At 42.6% G+C, this 19,979-nt stretch overlaps 1 protein-coding gene across 1 annotated transcript in view; it reads left to right on the forward strand.

Moving 5' to 3' along the window:
• asic1b (acid-sensing (proton-gated) ion channel 1b) overlaps nt 1-19,979 on the forward strand; it is a 149,685-nt gene that overhangs the window by 12,080 nt on the left and 117,626 nt on the right. Inside the window, exon 2 of the mRNA XM_072715490.1 lies at nt 2,527-2,722. Coding sequence (XP_072571591.1) covers nt 2,527-2,722 — 196 coding nt within the window. The remainder of the gene's footprint in view (nt 1-2,526; nt 2,723-19,979) is intronic.

Raw genomic sequence — 19,979 nt, forward strand, 5'->3', positions numbered from 1 at the left:
GAGGAATCTGTTTGTGGACTGAATTTAATCATATTTGCATATTTGGAGCTGATGGATGAATTGGCCTGTCAGTGGGGGGCTTTGATTAAAATAAGTATTGAACAAAGCCAAACGACATTTTGATTATTCAGAATGATATATTCCATTATGAAATAGATACATACGTACGTAGCAGTTGGAAGAAAACGTGTCAAGCAGTAAGTAGCAGATAGTAACAATAGAGCGATTTAAGAAGTCTGATGAAGAAGGTAAAGAGTGCAGTGGATTCTGGGATTGCCTGTGAGAGATTTTCCTGAAGGAAAGATAAAGAAGAGCACTCCACTTCATCTTGTGATAAAACCATGTTCAAATGGTTCAAGTCTTCCTCTGGCTTTACCATACATGAATGAATCGGGCAAATTCCGGGGCACCACAATCACACACATCATTCACTGTCACTATGCCTGTCTTTTCCATTTAAAGTTCATTCGCCCTTTCTGGGTTTTTCCTTTGCATGGAAAACCTCACTGGAAGTCCTGCTTTCTAAAGAACGATTCTTTGATGGATGTATGAGACGAAACACTGAGTAAAGGCTTATTATTTACGCTGAAGGTTTCTGCTGGTCTGGCCAGTTTCATTTTCATTAGAAATACAAAGATTAGTCGCATCTCTAATTTTAATGCCATGTAAATCAGTCTGTTAAAACCTTAGGCCATTTCATGAAATTATATTAAACAACACACAGGAAACTGCTAAGCCTTATCTGTCTCTCCATTAAAGGCTTCTGTTTTTATCTTCCCTTTTTCATTAATCGTCCTCAGTGTCCAACTTGGATAAAATAAAATGTAGAGTTTTAATGCTTGTACTTGAAATGTGCGTGGCGCTCAACATTTTATGGGAAATAATACATCTCTATGATTCTACACATCCATCTTGTACCTGATTATCCTGGTCAGCGTCGTGAAGGGGCCTGGAGTCAATCCCAGGCAACTCGAGGCAAATAGCTGGAGAACACATTGTGTGGAATGCCAGTCCATTGCAGCCCTCACACATACACAGAGCATTACACATTAAGGTCAATTTAGAGTCACCAATTAGCCTAACTGCGGGTCTTTGGACTGCAGGATGATTGCGGACAAAGCCTTTAAATAGATATGCTCCAGTGCTGAAAGGTATTTACAGTATAATGAAGGTATAATGCATTTTCATTTAAATAGCTGCCTTGTTAAAGAATTCACATTGGATACTGTATATTTGGGGGAAAAGCTCAAATGAACTAAACAGGGTTCGTTAAACAATGAAAGCAGTGTCAGATTCTTACTGTTCTACTTGTTCTGGAGAAAAACAAGGTCAGTGCAATAGAAAGATCAGCATCTTCTTATAATGTCTGCTCATCATATGGCTCACGTATATACTCACACATGTCTAGCACTGGCCTGGGATCCTGTCCAGGTGGCTCCTATGCTCGCTGGGATACGCTCCAAGTTGACTGCGACCCTTTATTGGATAAGTGACTATGGATGGTTGAATATAACCAAATGTCTATCTAAAATCTGGATTTCCACATGTGAGGTGGGCAGTACGGTCAGGTGACAGGGATATTGTGCCACATTGTTCCTAGTGTCATGAATAACTATAAATGTTTGCTTCCTTCCCTGTCACTACCAGCAAACCGGCCCTAATCCCAGATCTCATCCTGTAGTGATTTGTTTATCCCTGATGTCCACACCTAAATTTGGATACCGTGTTTCCTTGCCTGCCTCATTCTGGCCCGCTTTCCGCCCTATCCCTGTCTCCATAACCCTGAAGAGGGAATCCCTATCAACCAGCCACCTGGTCTTTGTCACCGTCTTCTGTTTCCCTTCCTGGCCAGGGTGATTTGCACACCAAACAAATAATTACACTGCTCCTTTTTGCTGATTATTTTCTTTATTCCTCAAATAATTCAAAAAGAGAGTTAAAAATTCTTTACTCTGTTCATCTTCTGTCTACATCTTCCAACTGTGTCTCCAGTAAATCGGCATCCAGAGTCTGGAGCCTATCCCAGGCAGCATAAGGCAGGGGACGCTAAGGACAGGATGCCAGTCCGTCACAGAGTAATGCAGGGGACGCTAAGGACAGGATGCCAGTCCGTCACAGGGCGTAAAGCAGGGGACACTATGGACAGGATGCCAGTCCGTCACAGAGTAAAACAGGGGACACTATGGACAGGATGCCAGTCCGTCACGGCGTAAAGCAGGGGACACTATGGACAGGATGCCAGTCCGTCACAGAGTAAAGCAGGGGACGCTAAGGACAGGATGCCAGTCCGTCACAGGGCGTAAGGCAGGGGACACTATGGACAGGATGCCAGTCCGTCACAGGGCGTAAAGCAAGGGACACTATGGACAGGATGCCAGTCCGTCACAGAGTAAAGCAGGGGACACTATGGAGAGGATGCCAGTCCGTCACAGGGCGTAAGGCAGGGGACACTATGGACAGGATGCCAGTTCCTCTGAGAAGTAGGACTGTACTTTGAAATGATTCTACCTCTTTCTCCCCTCTCAGGTACGAGATCCGGGACACACATCTGGTGGAGGAAAGTGTCCTGGAGACGCTGAAGGTGAAAGCCGACTTCCACAACTTCAGGCCGCGTCCGTTCAACATGCGCGAGTTCTACGACCGCACAGGTCACGACATCAAGGACATGCTGCTTTCCTGCCGTTACCGTGGTGCCGAGTGCAGTGCAGAGGACTTCTCAGTGGTGAGTCATTCAGGTGGCTGATGAGGTGCCTGATGAGGAGCGTTTCTCAGTACCAAGAACGCAAAGATAGTACTTGTGGTCTTGGCAAGACCGGTCTTGCTAACTTGCCTTCCAAGAAGAAACTTGGGGTGCAATGAATCATGGAATTGGTCTCGTTCAGCAAGGATGCAACCGATGTATCCTTGATATCTGGCACGGGGCAAGAATGACATCCGGGGATTTTTGCCATCCTCTGTACTTCTGTTCTTGAGTATTGGATCTCGTCTTCGGTAATGGAAGATGACATAAAATGGATACACAAGAACACAAGTACGGTCAAGTATGCATACTGATAAACACCCGAGTTGCCTGACATGACCCCTGGGTCCTGATTGCCTTGAGAACCTGTCCTTTTCATGCCAGTTTGGTCTTCTATAAAATTCATCCAATTTTGTATGCAACATTGTGTTTGTAATGGTGACAGTCAATCAGCTGGATTTTATTAGCCATGCCAAAGCTTTGCCAGGAAGTTGACACAGAGCTCTACATAGTCAATTTTGCTAAAACTTCTGCTAAAGAAGTTTAAGGAGTAACAAGCGAAGACCCAAAAGTGAAACCTTAGATAAGGGGGGCTGAAACTTAATTCCCTGCCACCCACTCAGGCTGGAGACAAAGTACAGCTTCTATAAAATAAAGGAAATGGTCAAGAAATTCATATAGTCATAATTAGATTAAAATTGTAATAAGTACCACTGACTCTCTCTGGTCAATGTTCTGGCCTTAGCAGCCATTTTTTATATATATTAAATATTAAAACCAACTGTACAGAGACACTGTGCTCTGTACTCAAAATGCATTGTTTTACTGCCAAAATAATAATAAAAAAAACAATATCCTTTTTGTTCAATATGAGTGAGGAACTGAGAGAAAGATCTGGAACAGAAGAAGAGAACTACACTAGTGGCCAAAATTCTGAAAACACTTCCAATTTTTAGAGATTGCAGAACTTTATTCAACTGTTGCTCCAATTACTTCTTTAACCGTTCATTGTATGATAATTGTAAAATAACTGGAGCAACAGTTGAATAAAGTTCTGTAATCTCTAAAGATTGGAAGTGTTTCCACAATTTTGACCACTATTGTACATTTCTACTGACTTGTTTTGCAGTATCGCTTGTTTTCTTTAAATTGTTGTTTATTTTTTGTGCTTTGTTTTGCTGTCTCAGACAGGCAGAACACTGTGCTCTTTCCATTAACCCTCCTCTTGAGCTGCTGAACATAACCTGATCTATCTTCTGTTGCTTCATTTATTATCCTTCTTGGCTTAAACTACACGTTGGCACACTTTGCAGGTACAGACCAGAGCAGCCTTTCGTTTATACTTCCTTAGTTGAAGGTTGGAGACCTGGGTATCTGCACAATGGTTGTTACACTAATAGACCGTTCACCATAGTGATGCGATGGTCTTCCATACCATAACATTTCCGCCCTTGCTGTAGTAAGTCCCAGCCCTTGATGTGCTGACTTGTTCTCCGTGTCCCTCTGAACCCCGGAGCCTCCGGCTCCTCCCGCAATGTGCTGATGTCTCCCCGTTTAAGTTCTGCTGATGAACTAATGTCCCGAACAGCAGCGGGAACAGCTCAGCAGAGAGCACTAATGGCGTGTAAAGAGTAATTCCCACCAATGATTTGCCGTGGGTCCCCGAGCGCCATGGTACTTAAAAGCGCGGCACCTACAGGAAAGTGGACCCGATTCCCTGCAGACTTTACCTTCCACAAGGCGCCGCTACGGCCGAAGACGGGAGCGAGAATCCACATCGCACCAGAATATCGATCTCCTCATCTGGCTTGGTTCCGATTGCAGATTAAAGACGATTTGCTTTCCTTACAGGCGGTGCATCAGTCAATCTATATTTTACATCTATGCCCGAGATTCCAGTGTCCCAGTTTTAGTGTGGCGTTGACACCTTTTAGCGGATGACTGCAGTCCTGCCACAGTCGTGCAGCCTGGGCTTTAAATCCATAACTGCCAACGTGGTTTTTTTTTGTTCCCCTTATGTTGCAGATTGTTTAGTATGAGCCAAACACAGTCATTTGCCTCTCGCAAGCCGGCGTCGGCTTAATGATGCACCCAGAACCTTTAGTCTCTGTCTTTCAGAAACAGTCGCTATGCTGAAATCGTAATTTACTCCTCGATGGATCGCAGTGACTCTTGAATGTCTGTGGCTCGTCTGTGCCCCTGCACGCATACACCAGCCTGGACGGATCCCTTTGTCTGCTTCCATTTCTCTTCCAGTTTCTCCTTGGATTTTTTCTATGGGGGGGATATGTCAACTGAGGGAAGTGAGGGGTCAGTGGGCTTTTTCTCTGATTGGATGGTGGCTCTGATTGGGTAGAGGAGGTGTAATTCGACCTTTGCTTCCCAACCTGCTACCCTGAGCCATTTAGAGGGCGAGAGGCACATGGAAGTGTGTGGATGTCTGTCAGAGAAGGGGTCTCACCTTTGCATGCTTTATTTTTTTTCCATTCCTCACTTTGCAGTCATCACTGTAAGCCTCCATCGCACCTACCGCTCTGAGGCCGATGTGGGGGGACGGCAGATGGAGAATGGAGCACATTCTGATGCTCCTGCCCTTTACTCTGTGAGCTGCTTGCTTTCAGCAAGCGAGGCATAAGAACATAAGAACATTTACAAATGAGAGGAGGTCATTCGGCCTATCAAGCTCGTTTGGGGAGAACTTAACTAATAGCTCAGACATGTTAAAATTTAATCGACCTCTGATTTAAAGGAACCTAGGGTTTTAGCTTCCGCTACACTAGCAGGAAGACTATTCCATACTCTAACTACACGCTGTGTAAAGAAGTGCTTCCTCAAATTTGTTTTAAAATGTTCTCCCGCTAATTTCCACTTATGGCCACGAGTTCTAGTATTTTTACTCTGTAACTTAGTAGTTTACCCAGGAGAGAATGTGCATCGCTCGTTAGTGCCCACAGATCCACGGGTGACTCTGACTGAAACCTCAGAGCATTATGGGGGTTTTGGAGGGGGTGTAGGGGGACCTGGCTAGCAACCCACCTGTGGCCCTTCACGTTTATTGGAGCTCCACCATGGAGGCCAATTCCAGCAGGTCGGGAAGCCTGCAGAGGGAGCCCGTCTCTAGTATGTCATTATGAGAACCTCCCAAGAACTTCCCACCGCTTACCAACTCCTGAGTAGTCCTCCCCCCACACTGTGATTAAAGCAATTCTCACAAATGTCAGACATTGTTACCTGTATGAGGCATTCATATGAGCAGCAGCTAAAAGTGTCATACCCCAGAGGTTCAGGAGAACTTTGATTCCGAGCTGTGCTGACACTGCTTCAAACTACCATAAGTGGAATACCCTGTTCTATTAAGGCCAAGAATCTCAGCCTGGCCTCCAAAGCCTGTCCACATTTTAGTTGCGTTCCACCACCTGGTATTACTATTACTTCACAGCTGCTTATAAACTACCCTTGTTGACTTGGCTAGGGCAGGTAGACTAGAATGAAGATATGGACTGGCAGGTGTTGGCCTGGGGTCTTGGCTGGGAACTGCTGCGTAAAAAGCCAGATGATGAATGTGTCTGTATTTTATTCACTGTGTCTTTAACCGATCAGGAAGATTTTTCAAAGTAATTCGTAATGGAAACCTGCAATTAAGATAAGCGTGTGATAAAGTCTGAAAATTATGATGTGGTCTATCTGGAAGACTGCAGTTAATGCTGCTATAAAATTTCTGTTTGGACGTGTAGATCTGTGAGACGTGAACATTAAGCGTTGTTAGCTTAATTTGACATTATCTGTATTTGTCACACCAGGTCTGGTGATTTTTGACTGCTTTAGTAACATTCATATTGGCTGTGGAAAGGAAACAGCAGGATGTAGAGAGACACCACCCGTTTTCAGTGGAATAGCATGTGATTTTTGCTTGTGTCTTGGGGAAGGTATCCTGGAAAAAAAATGCTATTGGATTTAGTGGATTACAAGAGGATTACAGGATTCAGAGCGGCCTGATTGTTCAGATGCTGTGCCTTCCTAGGGTGTTTCACCTTTCATCTCTGCCAGGTGCCCTTTTTTTCCAGAATCTTCCCCCTTCTGTTTGCTTTGCTGCCATATCAAGAAGGGCGGTATTTCTAGAGGGGACCCGTCAACATGAGAATGAAGGCAGGGAGTTTTGAGGCCTACAACGAGGTTAGGATCTCCTCAGCCAAAGCATCGATCTCTGAAAGTCCCAATGTGAAAATGACTCTGTGTCTGTAAACATGAAGGTTATTCCCGTCTTTCTTTCTCTACCTCCCTCTCTGGATCCTTTCCACCCAGCTTCCATGTCGCTGAACCCCCATAGCTGTTAATCACGCACGTCGGAACCAGTCATACCCAAAAACGGATCACGGCCAGAGGTGGAAATTTCAGGTCCAGAAAGTACAAATCCAGACCGTGATTTAGTTTCAACCGACCAGTTGAGCATAAAGAGTCACAGTTACAGAGTACTCCACTGGTTGGTTGAAACAAAATCCTGGTCTGGATTCGTACTTTTTGGACCTGAAATTTCCACCTCTGATCACGGCCATGGTGAAGAAAATTAGCCGTGATGAATGCGCGACTTGGCACAAGCAATCGGAATGACTGCTTGCAGCAGCTCATGAAAACAATACAATAAATAACAGCAGGAGACTGAAGACAGACGATTGAGTTTCATGACCTTCCGTTTAATTAGACAGGCTGACTCTATACTATATTTAGTCATTCACAGGAGCGGAGCGAGAGCTAAGAAACTGCAGCATCGCTACTTGTTTCATTACCAAGGCCTTTCAGTCGGCAGCCTGTTTGAATGAACACAGAGAGATGCTCCAGGTCCAAAAGCCTCATGTTCAGAGACTTACAGGAGCGCTGTAATGCACAGGCTTTCCAGGGCTGTAGTCGAGGGGCCTCCGCTAATAGGGGGCCACAACTATCCTTTTTAGTTTTAACCCCCCCCACCCCTCCATCTGGTCACCAACTTTTACCTTTGACCCCCCCCCACCCCTACCACCCATGGTCGACACCTTTTATCGTTGCCACTTCCTCACCCCCATCTGTGAAAATAGTAGGTTGGCCCCTGACAACTGAAACAGCCCAGTGGCTTCTGACCGTGTTAACATGCCTCAGGTGATGTAGACTGTGGCGTTTGGCGAAACTGACGATGAGACGGTAGGCTAATTTTTACAGAGCCCCATGGTTTGATGATTGTACCACATTGCGTGAGTTATTCGAGGAACGCTACTTTGAAGCAGAAAAATGATCTTAGATTGTTCCAAAGGGCTGATATTGTCATTGTTGAGCAGCCTTTCAGACCGTTTTCCACATTTGTGAGGCCGCAAGCACTCGCCTCCAAGTCGGTGTGACACGCCAGTGATATTATTTGAAAGTGTAGCGTTTGTCTAGCAACAGCTGCATGTTGAAATGTAGGTGGGCGGCACCGTGGTACAGCAGGCAGCGATGTCAACACGCACCTCCGTGGACGGCTCGCATCCGGCCTCGGCGCTGCGTGCGCGTGTTCTCTTGGGTCTCTTCTTGCAATCTCACCATCCTGGTCTGCCGGTGACCCCCAAGCTGCCCTCAGCGTGTAGGATGTGTGTCTGCGATTGCCCTGAAACACACCGGCGTCCCATCCAAGATGTACCTTGACATACACCCACGCTTCCTGGTACAAACTGCGCATTTTTGCAAATCTAACCAGAGAAGCAATTATTAAAGATGGCGGCTCTTGTAGTCATCCGAACTCCCCATCGTTTATCATGCTACTGATTGTTATGATTACTATCCACAATAACAATTTCTTTAATTAGCAGATACTTTTATCCTAAACAACCTACAATTGAAAGCAGTATCAAACAGTCCCTGGACCAATTGTGAGTTGAGGGTTTTGCTGAAGGGTCCAATGGTGGAACCACTCTGCTGACTTTGAGCCGGCAACCTTCTGATCACAGGCAGTGACCTAACCTGCGGAGACACAGACCGCCCCCACTACCGTCCACCTGGAAGCCCGGTTCCACATTGATATCTCTGTTTAAACCGAGTAGTTCTTGCAGTCATAAGCTCTATTTAATAAAAAATATTACCCAAGGGTACTTCTTGAGCTATATGTGGTACAGTCACTGCATACTTTCAGGGTTGGGGGTTCAGATCCACTGTCTGCTGTGTGTGTGTGGAGTTTGCATGCTCTCCCAGTTTCACATAGGGTTCCTCCCACAGTCCAAAGACATGCAGTCTGGCTAAGTGGAATTTCAGGAACATATGACTGTGTGTGTGTTTATACTGTATGTGCCCTGTCTAGGGTGTACTCCAGGATTGTACACTGTGTTGCCTAGGATAGTACTGTAGGCTCTAGGCTCCCCTGTGACCAGGATTAGTGTTATGAAGATGGACTGATCTACCTATGAGACTGACTGGCAATATGTCTGGTTTTTGCCTAGGTAGACTGTAATGGGTTTGGTTTTTAAAATCATGGGCTTCATGCATAAATTACACAATGTAAAATATACACAGCTATGCCTGTTTGTCTATCAAACTTGCCTAATTGTAGCATTTGGTTACTCACTTGGGATCTGTAAAAGAAGCCGGGCAATAAGCTCGAGCTTAGTTGTACATTGCCTGTGACCTCACAGTGTTTGTGACGTTGAGCAGCCGGGGGGCATTTGCTCAGAAACCTCCTTCTCTTTGAGGGACAGCTAGTCGGCTGCCTCCCTCGGGGCTCACCATCCTACTCAACAGCGTGTGGCAGAGGATTCCAGCATTTGTGTTGATCCGTACAACTCCCACCAGTGTACATCAATCAATTCCCTATTACCCCCAGTGCTCTTAGACAACGATCAATTAGGCTCCAGTTGCTGAATAATGAATGCCCTGCTAATGAAAAAGCCTGGTTTTCCGGAGTAATGGGAGCTGTCATCTCCACTGATCCCTCTGCTCACGCTTCTCTGGATGGGTACTCTTGCCCACTTGGTACAAGTAGGATTGATCTAAGCATTTTTAGTTTGCTTTGCTCCCATGATTGGTACAAATCTCATTTTCACTCAGGTATGTAACTTAGTGTGGGCAGGAATTCTTCAGGACTGCTCAGGTCCCAGCGAGGAGATTCACTTTTGATGAAGATATAACCACTGTGTGGTTTTCCTCCCTTCAGAAAGCCGTGTCGAGCATGGATGGCAAGCGATGGTGCGTTATATTTATTTAGTTATGGTTTCCGTCATTCTCACTGCTGCTCGCGTTCCCTCCACATCTTCGTTTCTTGCCATGCCACCGTCTCTTCCTGTGAAAGAAATATCAAAATAAAACTGGCGAGCGGCATAACAACAGAAGCAACACTGGAATCCAGGTAGTTCACCTCCAGTGGAGAGCGGGAAATAACCCAGGCTACTGGTGCAAAGGGACATTTTTATGGAAACTGGCCATCGTTGTTTCTTGAGCGGCTATTTAAGGGCCCTCAGGACATCACAGATCTGTGTGAGCGGATTTTGGGATCCTACCTCCATTCGGTTCATGCTTGTGTCCCTACATGTTTGAGGACTCAACTACTTGTCTTGGTGAGCCATTATGATCCCTCCAGCTATCTCCAAGCCAAAGACAAGTACCCTCCAAGCAGGTCCCACACAACCTGATCTGGAAACGCATAACTACTGAATAAAAATAACTGATTGTGTTTCTATTGCTTTCTCCTATCAAAAAAGTGCATTCAGGTATTTATCTTGTTCAACCATCTTGTAGGACACAGGTTATTGATGAACATCAGCCATATTGTGACTTCATCACAGATTGGTACTCCGGGTGATCAATGATTTTGCCAATTATCGTAACGGATGATTAGCTGGCTTTGGATCTTTGATACTGTCAGGATATTTGGACAAAAAACAGGGCTGCCTTGCTCCGAATGCCACACAGTCTTCAGTAATCGCAGTGAGTCAGGTCCTCGGTTTAATGTTTCATAGAAAATGTCTAATATTCCCCTTTCGGGAATTCCGGATGGGACCACCTACAGTTAGGCAGCACAGCTGATAGGGAGCATGATGTCATCTCTGGCCTGTTCCTCAACGGAGTCCTGTGAAAACATCCCATTGCGTTTTTAAATGTCTGACATTTTCAGTTAAACCCCAAAAGATGAAAATGGGGAAAGACAGGAGGAGGAGGTGATGGGAACAGTGAGCACTGACATAATGTTTGTGTTACACTCACAGAATGGAGAGGTGAAATCCAAATAAAAAGAGATCCAAGACACACTGCTATTCTCTGTTACCTTGTCCCATATGATTGCATTTATTTGTTTGTTTTTTGTGGAAAGTTGTGTGGTGCAAATTGACATGATCTAGACAGATTAGTCTGTAAGTAATGGATTATAAACACCAGGGATCACTGGAGACAGCTTACAAATCTGTCCGATGGGGCGGAAAAGATATTTCTAGCAGAGATAGATGTAAAGGTACTGTACGGTGCAAAAATCTTATTCGGTCAAGGAAAATAATGTCCAAATGATCTTCATGTCTGTGTATGATATTATGTGTTTGTGTGTGATATTATGTATGTCGAAATTGTGTCAGCTTAGCCATTTCAAAACCTCTCCTATAGTCAGTTTAGTCACCCCAGGAATTGCAGCAACCATCCAATACATCCGTGTGTTTTTTAACTCAACCACTAGCTAACCATGTTTGGCAAATCAATACTTCATGAAATTATTTAAGTTAATTAATTAAGTGAGCTGGTGTAGAAATGTAACAAATACATGGAATTGGTTGGAGTGACCCTGAGGAGAGGGTTGGGAACTGAAGCGGTGTTCATCTAGCCATCCAACAAGATATCAGTAACTTTTTTTGGGAACAAAAAGAAACTGCAGCAACAGCAATAGTTTTTATTATATTACTGTTAATATGCATATTTTATAATGTTAAATTGTGTTTTTTTTCTGAGCAAATATACACTTACTACCCAGATAAATCGCTTTAAAAAATTTTCTTGGACTGCCTAAGACACAGTACTGTGTATCTGCCTTCTGTCTTTTATGTTTTATTTATGCGATTCATCCATGATGTCCATCTTCTCTTTAAATGCTGCTCGCTTTTAGGCTTTCGCTTTTTAGATTGCACGTAAATTACTGCAATAACTCATTGAAATGTATTAAGGTATTTTTAAAATCTCAAAATAAAATATTACCCAAATTAGTCAGTGTACGGTGAGTCAGAGGGAACCGGTGAGTGTACATCTGGAAGCAGGGGATGCCCCGTATGGGATGCTAGTATGTCAGAGGCAGTATGCCGGTGCCAAGGGCAATGCAGTGATGTCAGCTTACCTGACGTGATTTTTTTATAATGTGGGGAGACACCTGTGTAACACAGGGAACTATGTGAACTTCACACATCCAGCAGTGTTTGAACCCTCAAGAGTGAAAAGAGACTTACCTTCTAGCACTATGTCACCAGAAAAACATAAAATTATACATCATTATGAAATATGGTTGGCAATTACTACAGTGATAATTATGCTTTTTTTGTGTATGCAAAGAATACCAAACAATAAAAACTAAAGACCTAGTTAATACTGCAGATAATAATAATCATGCTTGTGCATTTGTTTACTGCTTTACCCAATTGCACGGGGGATTGTTGCCAATTTTTCTTTTCTGAAGGGCACAGCAGTGATTCTCCTTCAGAGATTTAACAGTGCCAAGATCCTCAACATCTGTTGCAGAAGCAGACAGAAAGACAACAACAGAAAACTGCCGCAGAAATGACAAATAATCATTGAGAAATTTGCACCTTCTGGATATATGACAAGGGCATGAAATGCATTCTGACTACATTCATTGACTAAATTTCCTTGTATGTGTATTAAAGGGAAAGATTTCATTTAAAGGGGAAAATGAGAGTGACATAGCCTTACAAATAAAGTAACGGAGTATAATGCCAATGTAAATGTGTGCACTTCATCAGTGTGTGGTGATTTATAAATGACATCATAATCAATGTCTGCTCCCGTGGTAACGCTGATGTCAGCTTTTACGGGATGGTGCTGAGGCAAGTCTTGTGGCGGAAATTGTGCATTTGAGTAAAAGACTAATTTAATTTATCGGACATGAACCTGGAACAGGAAAATGACAATAGCGGTCTACAAAACATAATTACATTTAAAATAATTAATAATAATTTTAAACTAAGCTAAGTAAATGTATAGAAAATATAGAAAACTTTAAGCTAAGTAAATGTACAGTATAGAAAATATATGGGTAACGTTTGATGATGATTAAATCAGAGTGATTTTCTGACCCAAGGAATAAGTATTACTAAGATGGTAAGATAAAGGAATAATTGGGATTGTTTGTTAATTGAATTTATTCATCAGTAAATTCAAACTATTTTTCGTTATTTTTATTCACATTATCATTCATGATGATGACACTATACCTTGTCAGTTAGTTACAGAGCTAACAATCAAAGATGATGTCATTCCTTACTATAGCTAGCAAACAGTCAGCTAGTTGGGTATTAAATAGCATCTGTGTTCAAAACACGGCTGGCATCAGTCATGAGGTACAACAAAATATATCCCATTTACAGCACTCAATTCCGTTTTTTTAGCCGACATCTGCTGTTGTGTCCATCAAAAAATGTTTCACACAGGTTCCTAAAATTATTTTATTTTGTGTGTTCAACAGATTCATTGTGTGGGAACACTTGCTTCAGCCCAGTCTCTATTGGTGCGATCTAAAATCATGTGAGAAAACAATCTGGATGAGAGGAGGAAAAGTAATTTGGTTAAGATGCATTAGGAAAAAAGTCTGTTTGCGATATGTTAGTACAGTACTAAGGCAGGGAAAATCTACTAAATTGTATCCCCGTATGATCAACATGGTTATTCCTCATTGTCTGTCAGCCAGATCAATAGAACATATGGTGAGCATTATATCTTGTGTGCAGGCCCCCGTCTCTCACTAGATTTTCTTTGTTTGTGATTAAATCATATACATTAGGTCTGCATCAGTTTTGCTTTAACTCCTCCCTATTAATTTTAGGAACACAGCAAATTATAATTATAAATCATCAGACACTACAGTACACTACAAATGCTTTGAGTCTTTAACTGGTCAGTTGGTACTGTAACTCACTGCTAGTGTGCAGAATTTTTTAAAAGTTTTTTTTTAAATAGTCGGATGTTGAACTGTCCTGCGCACTAGACATTAACATGAATTATTTCAGGCGAGGATATGTAGCTGAGAAGCCTCATATTCAAGCCTTAAAAAGCTCTTATTTTTATTAAATTCACTTTTAATGCTGACTAATTACAAGAAGCTGCGACAGGCAGCACATAACGAACTTGGTGTTTGCAAACTGACATCACCGTCACTGTTTTCCCAACCAGTAGGCACAGTTGTCCATGTTGGACGTGACTCATAAGTTTACAGTGCTTTCCGCTTATTCATTTACGCGTCCCTTTATTTACTTGGCAGCAGAAATTTGGTGAGATTCCGAGTTCTGTTTACATTCCGTATAAACTCGCCGAAGTCTCCACGGCTCCACAGGACTTGATTCATCGCTATTCCGTAGCCGCAGTCCTATGCACCGGCCGCGGATTAAATTGACGTTTTCTCATGGGCTGCCGTTCGACTCAGATTAGTCGCTTCGCCAGGAGTGGCGTGGAAAAAAAATTCAATTAAACGCTACCTTATGCCATGTTGTCTTATTTGATTCAGGAAGCAGCCACAAGGAGCGGAGATTAGTTCAGATGTTTAGTAATTGCGGCTATTGTCAAGTGAAGGAACAGAGCCAAATTCCGTCATAGGCAGGGATAATTTATGTAACAAATGTCAGATTTGTAAAGTACTGCTTCTTGCTTATTTATTTTGTTTTATCATTTCAGTATGTTTGTCGCATATCCACAGTCTATTATATATATTCAGTATATCAGCAATTTTCATTCAAAAAGGAAGCCTCATTACATTCATATTCATACATGTGTCTTGACATTCATAATGCACATATATGTGCAAATAATTTCATGTGTGCCCTCACACTGTCAGATTTTAGTAGTTTTTAATAGATTTCAGAAGTATTTGAGATCTGTTTTAATAATCCTATGTCCCATTCAAGACCATTTTTAGAACAGATACCGCCCTAATTAGAACCTGACGTGGTTGCCATAGTATTTTGGTTGCCATGGTGTTTTGGTAAGTAGATATGGAATAGTCACAAGAAATGTTATTATATACCAGAGAAAGATATGCAATTCAGCTATGAGATATCCCAATGCACGTATGAGATATCCCAGTGCACATATGAAATATCCCAGTGCACGTATGAGATATCCCAGTGCACATATGAAATATCCCAGTGCACGTATGAGATATCCCAGTGCACGTATGAGATATCCCAATGCACATATGAGATATCCCAGTGCACGTATGAGGTATCCCAGTGCACATATGAAATATCCCAGTGCACGTATGAGATATCCCAGTGCACGTATGAGATATCCCAGTGCACATATGAAATATCCCAGTGCACGTATGATATATCCCAGTGCACGTATGAGATATCCCATTGCTAAAAATAGTCAGGTCATAAAAAACAAGAGGAACGTGTCATTTAGTCCTCACCCCAGTCCTTTAACATCAGCAACGGGGGGTGTAATCGCAGCTAATTGGCTTTTTCATAACTGCAGGAAGTTACACTTTCTGAAGTTCCTGAGAATTATTTTTAATTTGTAGAACAAAAGGAGAGTAAGACCTGCTCACTGAGGAGATTAAAGCTACATTTGAAAAGGTACCTTTTATTTTGTAGACAGCCTTTGCTGAATACCAAATGACTTCTCTGATGAGTAATCTCACCTGATGAAAAATTACAAATGAGGTGGTTTTAAATTTGTAGAGATGCTATACTCATCAGCTTTGAATAAACCGTGTCTGCAGACGTTAGGTCATCGATCTTACTGAAATCAAAATGGAAGGGAGGACGTTAGGACTGCATGTTAGTTATGCAGAAATGCTTTCCGGCAAGCTAAAAAAAACTTGGTTAGCCTCCGCAGCCTTCTTTTGGAACTTGTTCTTCTTCACTGCCCAAATTGAAGTCAGCAGCCATCGCAGATAATCTTTTGCATTACTGGCAAAGTTAATTAATTCCGCACAATGCTGCAAGTACTGAGCTTCTTTCTGGGGGGCGACTGCTGATGGCAGAGGGTAAATTGCGAGGGTAAATTTTCGGGGCGGTGGGAAATGGTTTAAGGCACAATTCGCAGCTTTTATATGAATGAAAAGTGAAAGTGAGGCTGCCGCTCGCGGGATCTCAGCATACCTGCCTTCATCCTTAGCGTTATAATCCATAAATGTTTAACTGGAAGATATGCAGGAGTGATTCTCTATCCTGTTTGGGTTGTTTCACCCCCACCTTCATCTCATTTAGCCTTTGCATGCCAGCCATTTTTAAACCGAGCTGGGTTTTTAAAAAGCCAAATGAAAGACACGCTGTAGCACACACACCAGTGCGATGTGTGCTTATTTACCACAACATATGAACCGCAGTACTGTTGGTGCAGTTCTTGTTTGACTGATTATAGGCGACTTACTCTTACCTGACCAATTAAGAGAGCATGTATACACACCTTCCTCAGTTCATTTGTTTTATACCCTGAAGAAAGCAGGAGCCACTACACACAGGCATTTTCATCAGTCCAGTTAGGACAAGTCATTACAATAAAGACAGTTTATTTTAAGGAGTGCCTTTCTTTGGAGAGTTTTTCTCTTATGTTTCACGAAATCCATTCCCTTGACATCAAAGAGTGCCTGATTCAACCAACATTTATACTTGTCAATATAGCGAATGCCTACAACTACTCTTCTAAAACAATGTGAACTGCAAATCAGGCTTCTGTTGTGGACACATCTAAACCTGGCAAGTCTGGAGAAAACACCATTAAAATAAAGGACAGTAATTCTTTTTAAACCACAAACCGGCAGCTGATCCAGTGAGCAGATGGGTTCATCTGATAGATAAGGAATGACAGGGAAGTGTATTGAAGAAATATGCATTTGCGAAAGGCGTTTCCCCTAAGCGTGAAGAATATTTATTTATTTAAATTTCAGTTGTTGGTGGCCATTTTTGTTATTGTTTATATGTCATTTGCGTTTCATCTGTGCGTCGCAGGTAGGAAAGCTAAGTGGAAAGGCTACGAATGACTTTGATATATGCTTTGCATTCATGGGTGTGTTTTTATATGGAGAGTCCGCAGGCGGGAAGCTGTAAATACAGGTGCTGGGTTTCTTTTTCATTTCCCTTTCCCCAGGACATATGCTTAAAAAAATGTCTAACTGGTAAGCTGACAGTACCCACAAAGTATGTGGTAATTTCAGTTATCACCCATCTCATCTTCCTACAGCTTCTCCCGGGGCCTGTATCTCCAAGTGAGATTTGTTGGTTAGCCTGATAATTTGTCGGCTTTAAAGTGTCCCAATTGAAATGGACTTTATCTTTATTTTTGTACGATTAGCCCAACTACCTTAAATACGATAAAAAAGTAAGTTATCTTGCTAACAGAAAAAAAATCAGCATACCTGCCTTCATACTTCGGGTTATATTTTGCTAATCCACAAATCCAGCTTCGTGATACAGGCCCCTGGTGAGGGTCTCAGTACACACACACGCACGCACACACACGCATACACACACACACACACACACTCAATGGACACTTCATTAGATACACATTGCTAGTATTGGATTGGTCCCCCTTTTGCCTACAGAACTGCCTTAAGTCAACAAGATGCAAAGATTAATCAAGGTGCTTGAAACATTTCTTGGAGACTTTGGTCCATGTTGATACGATAGCATCACAGAGTTGCTGCTCTGGCTGCACCAGATCCCATAGCTGCTCTATTGCATTGAGATATGGTGACTATGGAGGCATTTGAGTAATGTGAACGTACTGTCATGTTGATGAAACCAGTCTGAGATGATATGAGCTTTGGGATGTGGTGCGTTATCCTGCTGGAAATAGCCATTAGAAGCCGGGTACACTGTGGTCTTAAAGGGATGGGCATGGTCAGCAGTACTCAGGTAGGCTGGGGAATTTAAATGATGCTCAATTGGTACTAAGGGGCCCAAAGTGTACCATGAAAATATCCCCCACCTCATTACACCAGCCTATATGTAGACACACACACAAACACAGCTCAATGTACCTGGCCTGTGCTATGTTTCTTAAAGGGGGTGTGCTATGTTTCTTAAAGGGGTGTTCTTTGTGTGTCTTCCGTACGGCTTGTTGCCATGCTTGTGTTGATGACCTTTGCTTTGCTTTTGTCTACCACATAAATGTACAAGCACACTTTAAATGTCTTAACGTCATCAAAAACACACACACACATACACACATACGCTTGTATTCAGATCTTTGTGGGGACAGTCCATTCATCTCTATGGGAAAAACCCTAATGCCAGCAATGACAACCTTAACCCCTACCCAGCCCTAACCTTAACCATATATAACTAAACAAAATACAAGACTTTCGATATTTACCGTTTTTTTGATTGCAGTCACAGTTTTTTATTAAACTGAGACCGAAAAAAATCCACAAAGTCAAAATAACAGGTTTTTTATCACATTGTGGAGACATTTGGTCCTGTACTATACATGCCCCCCCCCCACACACACACACACACACACAAGCAAACGCACATCTAAACCTAAGACTTTCATCAGCCTTTCATATCCGTGCACATGAAACGTCAGAGGCAGCGTTCCCAGGATGTGGCAGGGATGTGAATCCTGTTGACGTTGCTACAGTCAGGCGGAATTTTAATACCAAAAGCCCCGGGAGCCACGCAAATGTGCAACACAGCTGTGGCATTTATGTCTAATTGACCTGGTGACAGTGAAGGAAAGATTATTGCTAGGCTAATCTATTTATGGCTCTTTTTTCTTTCAGATTAGAGGGTTGAACATGAAGCACAGGCATATTCCTTCACCTGGAGGGGGGGCGTGGTTAAAAGTGCCCAGTGAAAGGAGGTTGCGTTTTTTAATGATATGTGTTTTGATATGACAGCATAGTTGTGGCTTCTGATCTCGTCTGAGCCTGGAGTTTGCCGGCTCTCACCACACTTCCTGGAGTCTGGATGGGGGTCTCAGGGTTCAGGGCGAGTTCCTGCCCTGCGTCCGCTGTGCCTAGTTTGTGCGAGTTCATTTTTTTTTTTTCCGCGTGAGCTTTCGGGCTGTGGAAAATCAAAGTTGTTAGTCTAGGCTTGAGCAGTATTAAAGTAATATGGCATATGGAGACATTTTCAAATACCAAATCCTTACAACGAAATTAATCGGGACCCCCCCCCCACCCCCGCGCCCCCAGGTGAATTATTTCATCTAGATTTTAAAATGCCGGAACAGTGTTGCTTTTGAAAATGCCATATACTGCAGCATAATGTCAGGACAGTATATATTATCTGGACATTAAAAATTAGATATGCAGATACTGCTGCACCTCCTACAACTATTCTTCTTCTGCTCTTTCTTGGTTGACCTCTGCTCTGTGAAAGGTACTGCTGCCACCTACAGCAAACATCTAGTCAATTTCCATGCACGTGCACACGACGACGTGCATGATCTCTGCTGGAAAAAAACCGAATTAAATCTTTTGAACTGCTCCTCGGTATGAACTAATGGAACTGATTTACATTAAAAGTCTGTTTAACACAAATGTTCATTATTCTTGCTTTTTATTTGGCCAATAAAATGTCTTCTATGTGTATGTATATGAAGTGCTGCATGAATTGCATTGGCCAGGCAACTTTATTTACATAACACATTTGATACAGAGGGTAAATTCAAAGTAGAAAACTCACTCACTAAGCAGTGGGATATGGCGCCATGTTGTACAGTATAATGTTGACAGTGCAGATCATTGACATTAGGTCTGACAATATGAGTAATTTATTGATGCAAAGCTTAGTCCACACATGCGAAATGAAATTACATTGGTGAGATGTTTAAATCTGAATCTGAACCAAATATTACCCTATTATTATCCTAGTGTTTATTTCACAGATAAAGCTAGTAACCCCTGCCCCCTAAGAGAAAAAGAAAAAAGAACGATGGGCTGTGCTTTTGAACAGCTCTTGTAAAGGGATGGATTCATAAGATCCAGGACTCCCTTCATTCAGCCATTATTCCCATCGCTACTGTCTGCAGCTGTCCGGCTTAAACCCCTTTGCTGATGAAATGTACGTCACCTCACTCTGTGCCTGACCAAAAG

The sequence above is a fragment of the Paramormyrops kingsleyae genome, chromosome 8, assembly GCF_048594095.1.
Source record: "Paramormyrops kingsleyae isolate MSU_618 chromosome 8, PKINGS_0.4, whole genome shotgun sequence".
In the NCBI taxonomy this organism is placed as follows: domain Eukaryota; kingdom Metazoa; phylum Chordata; class Actinopteri; order Osteoglossiformes; family Mormyridae; genus Paramormyrops; species Paramormyrops kingsleyae.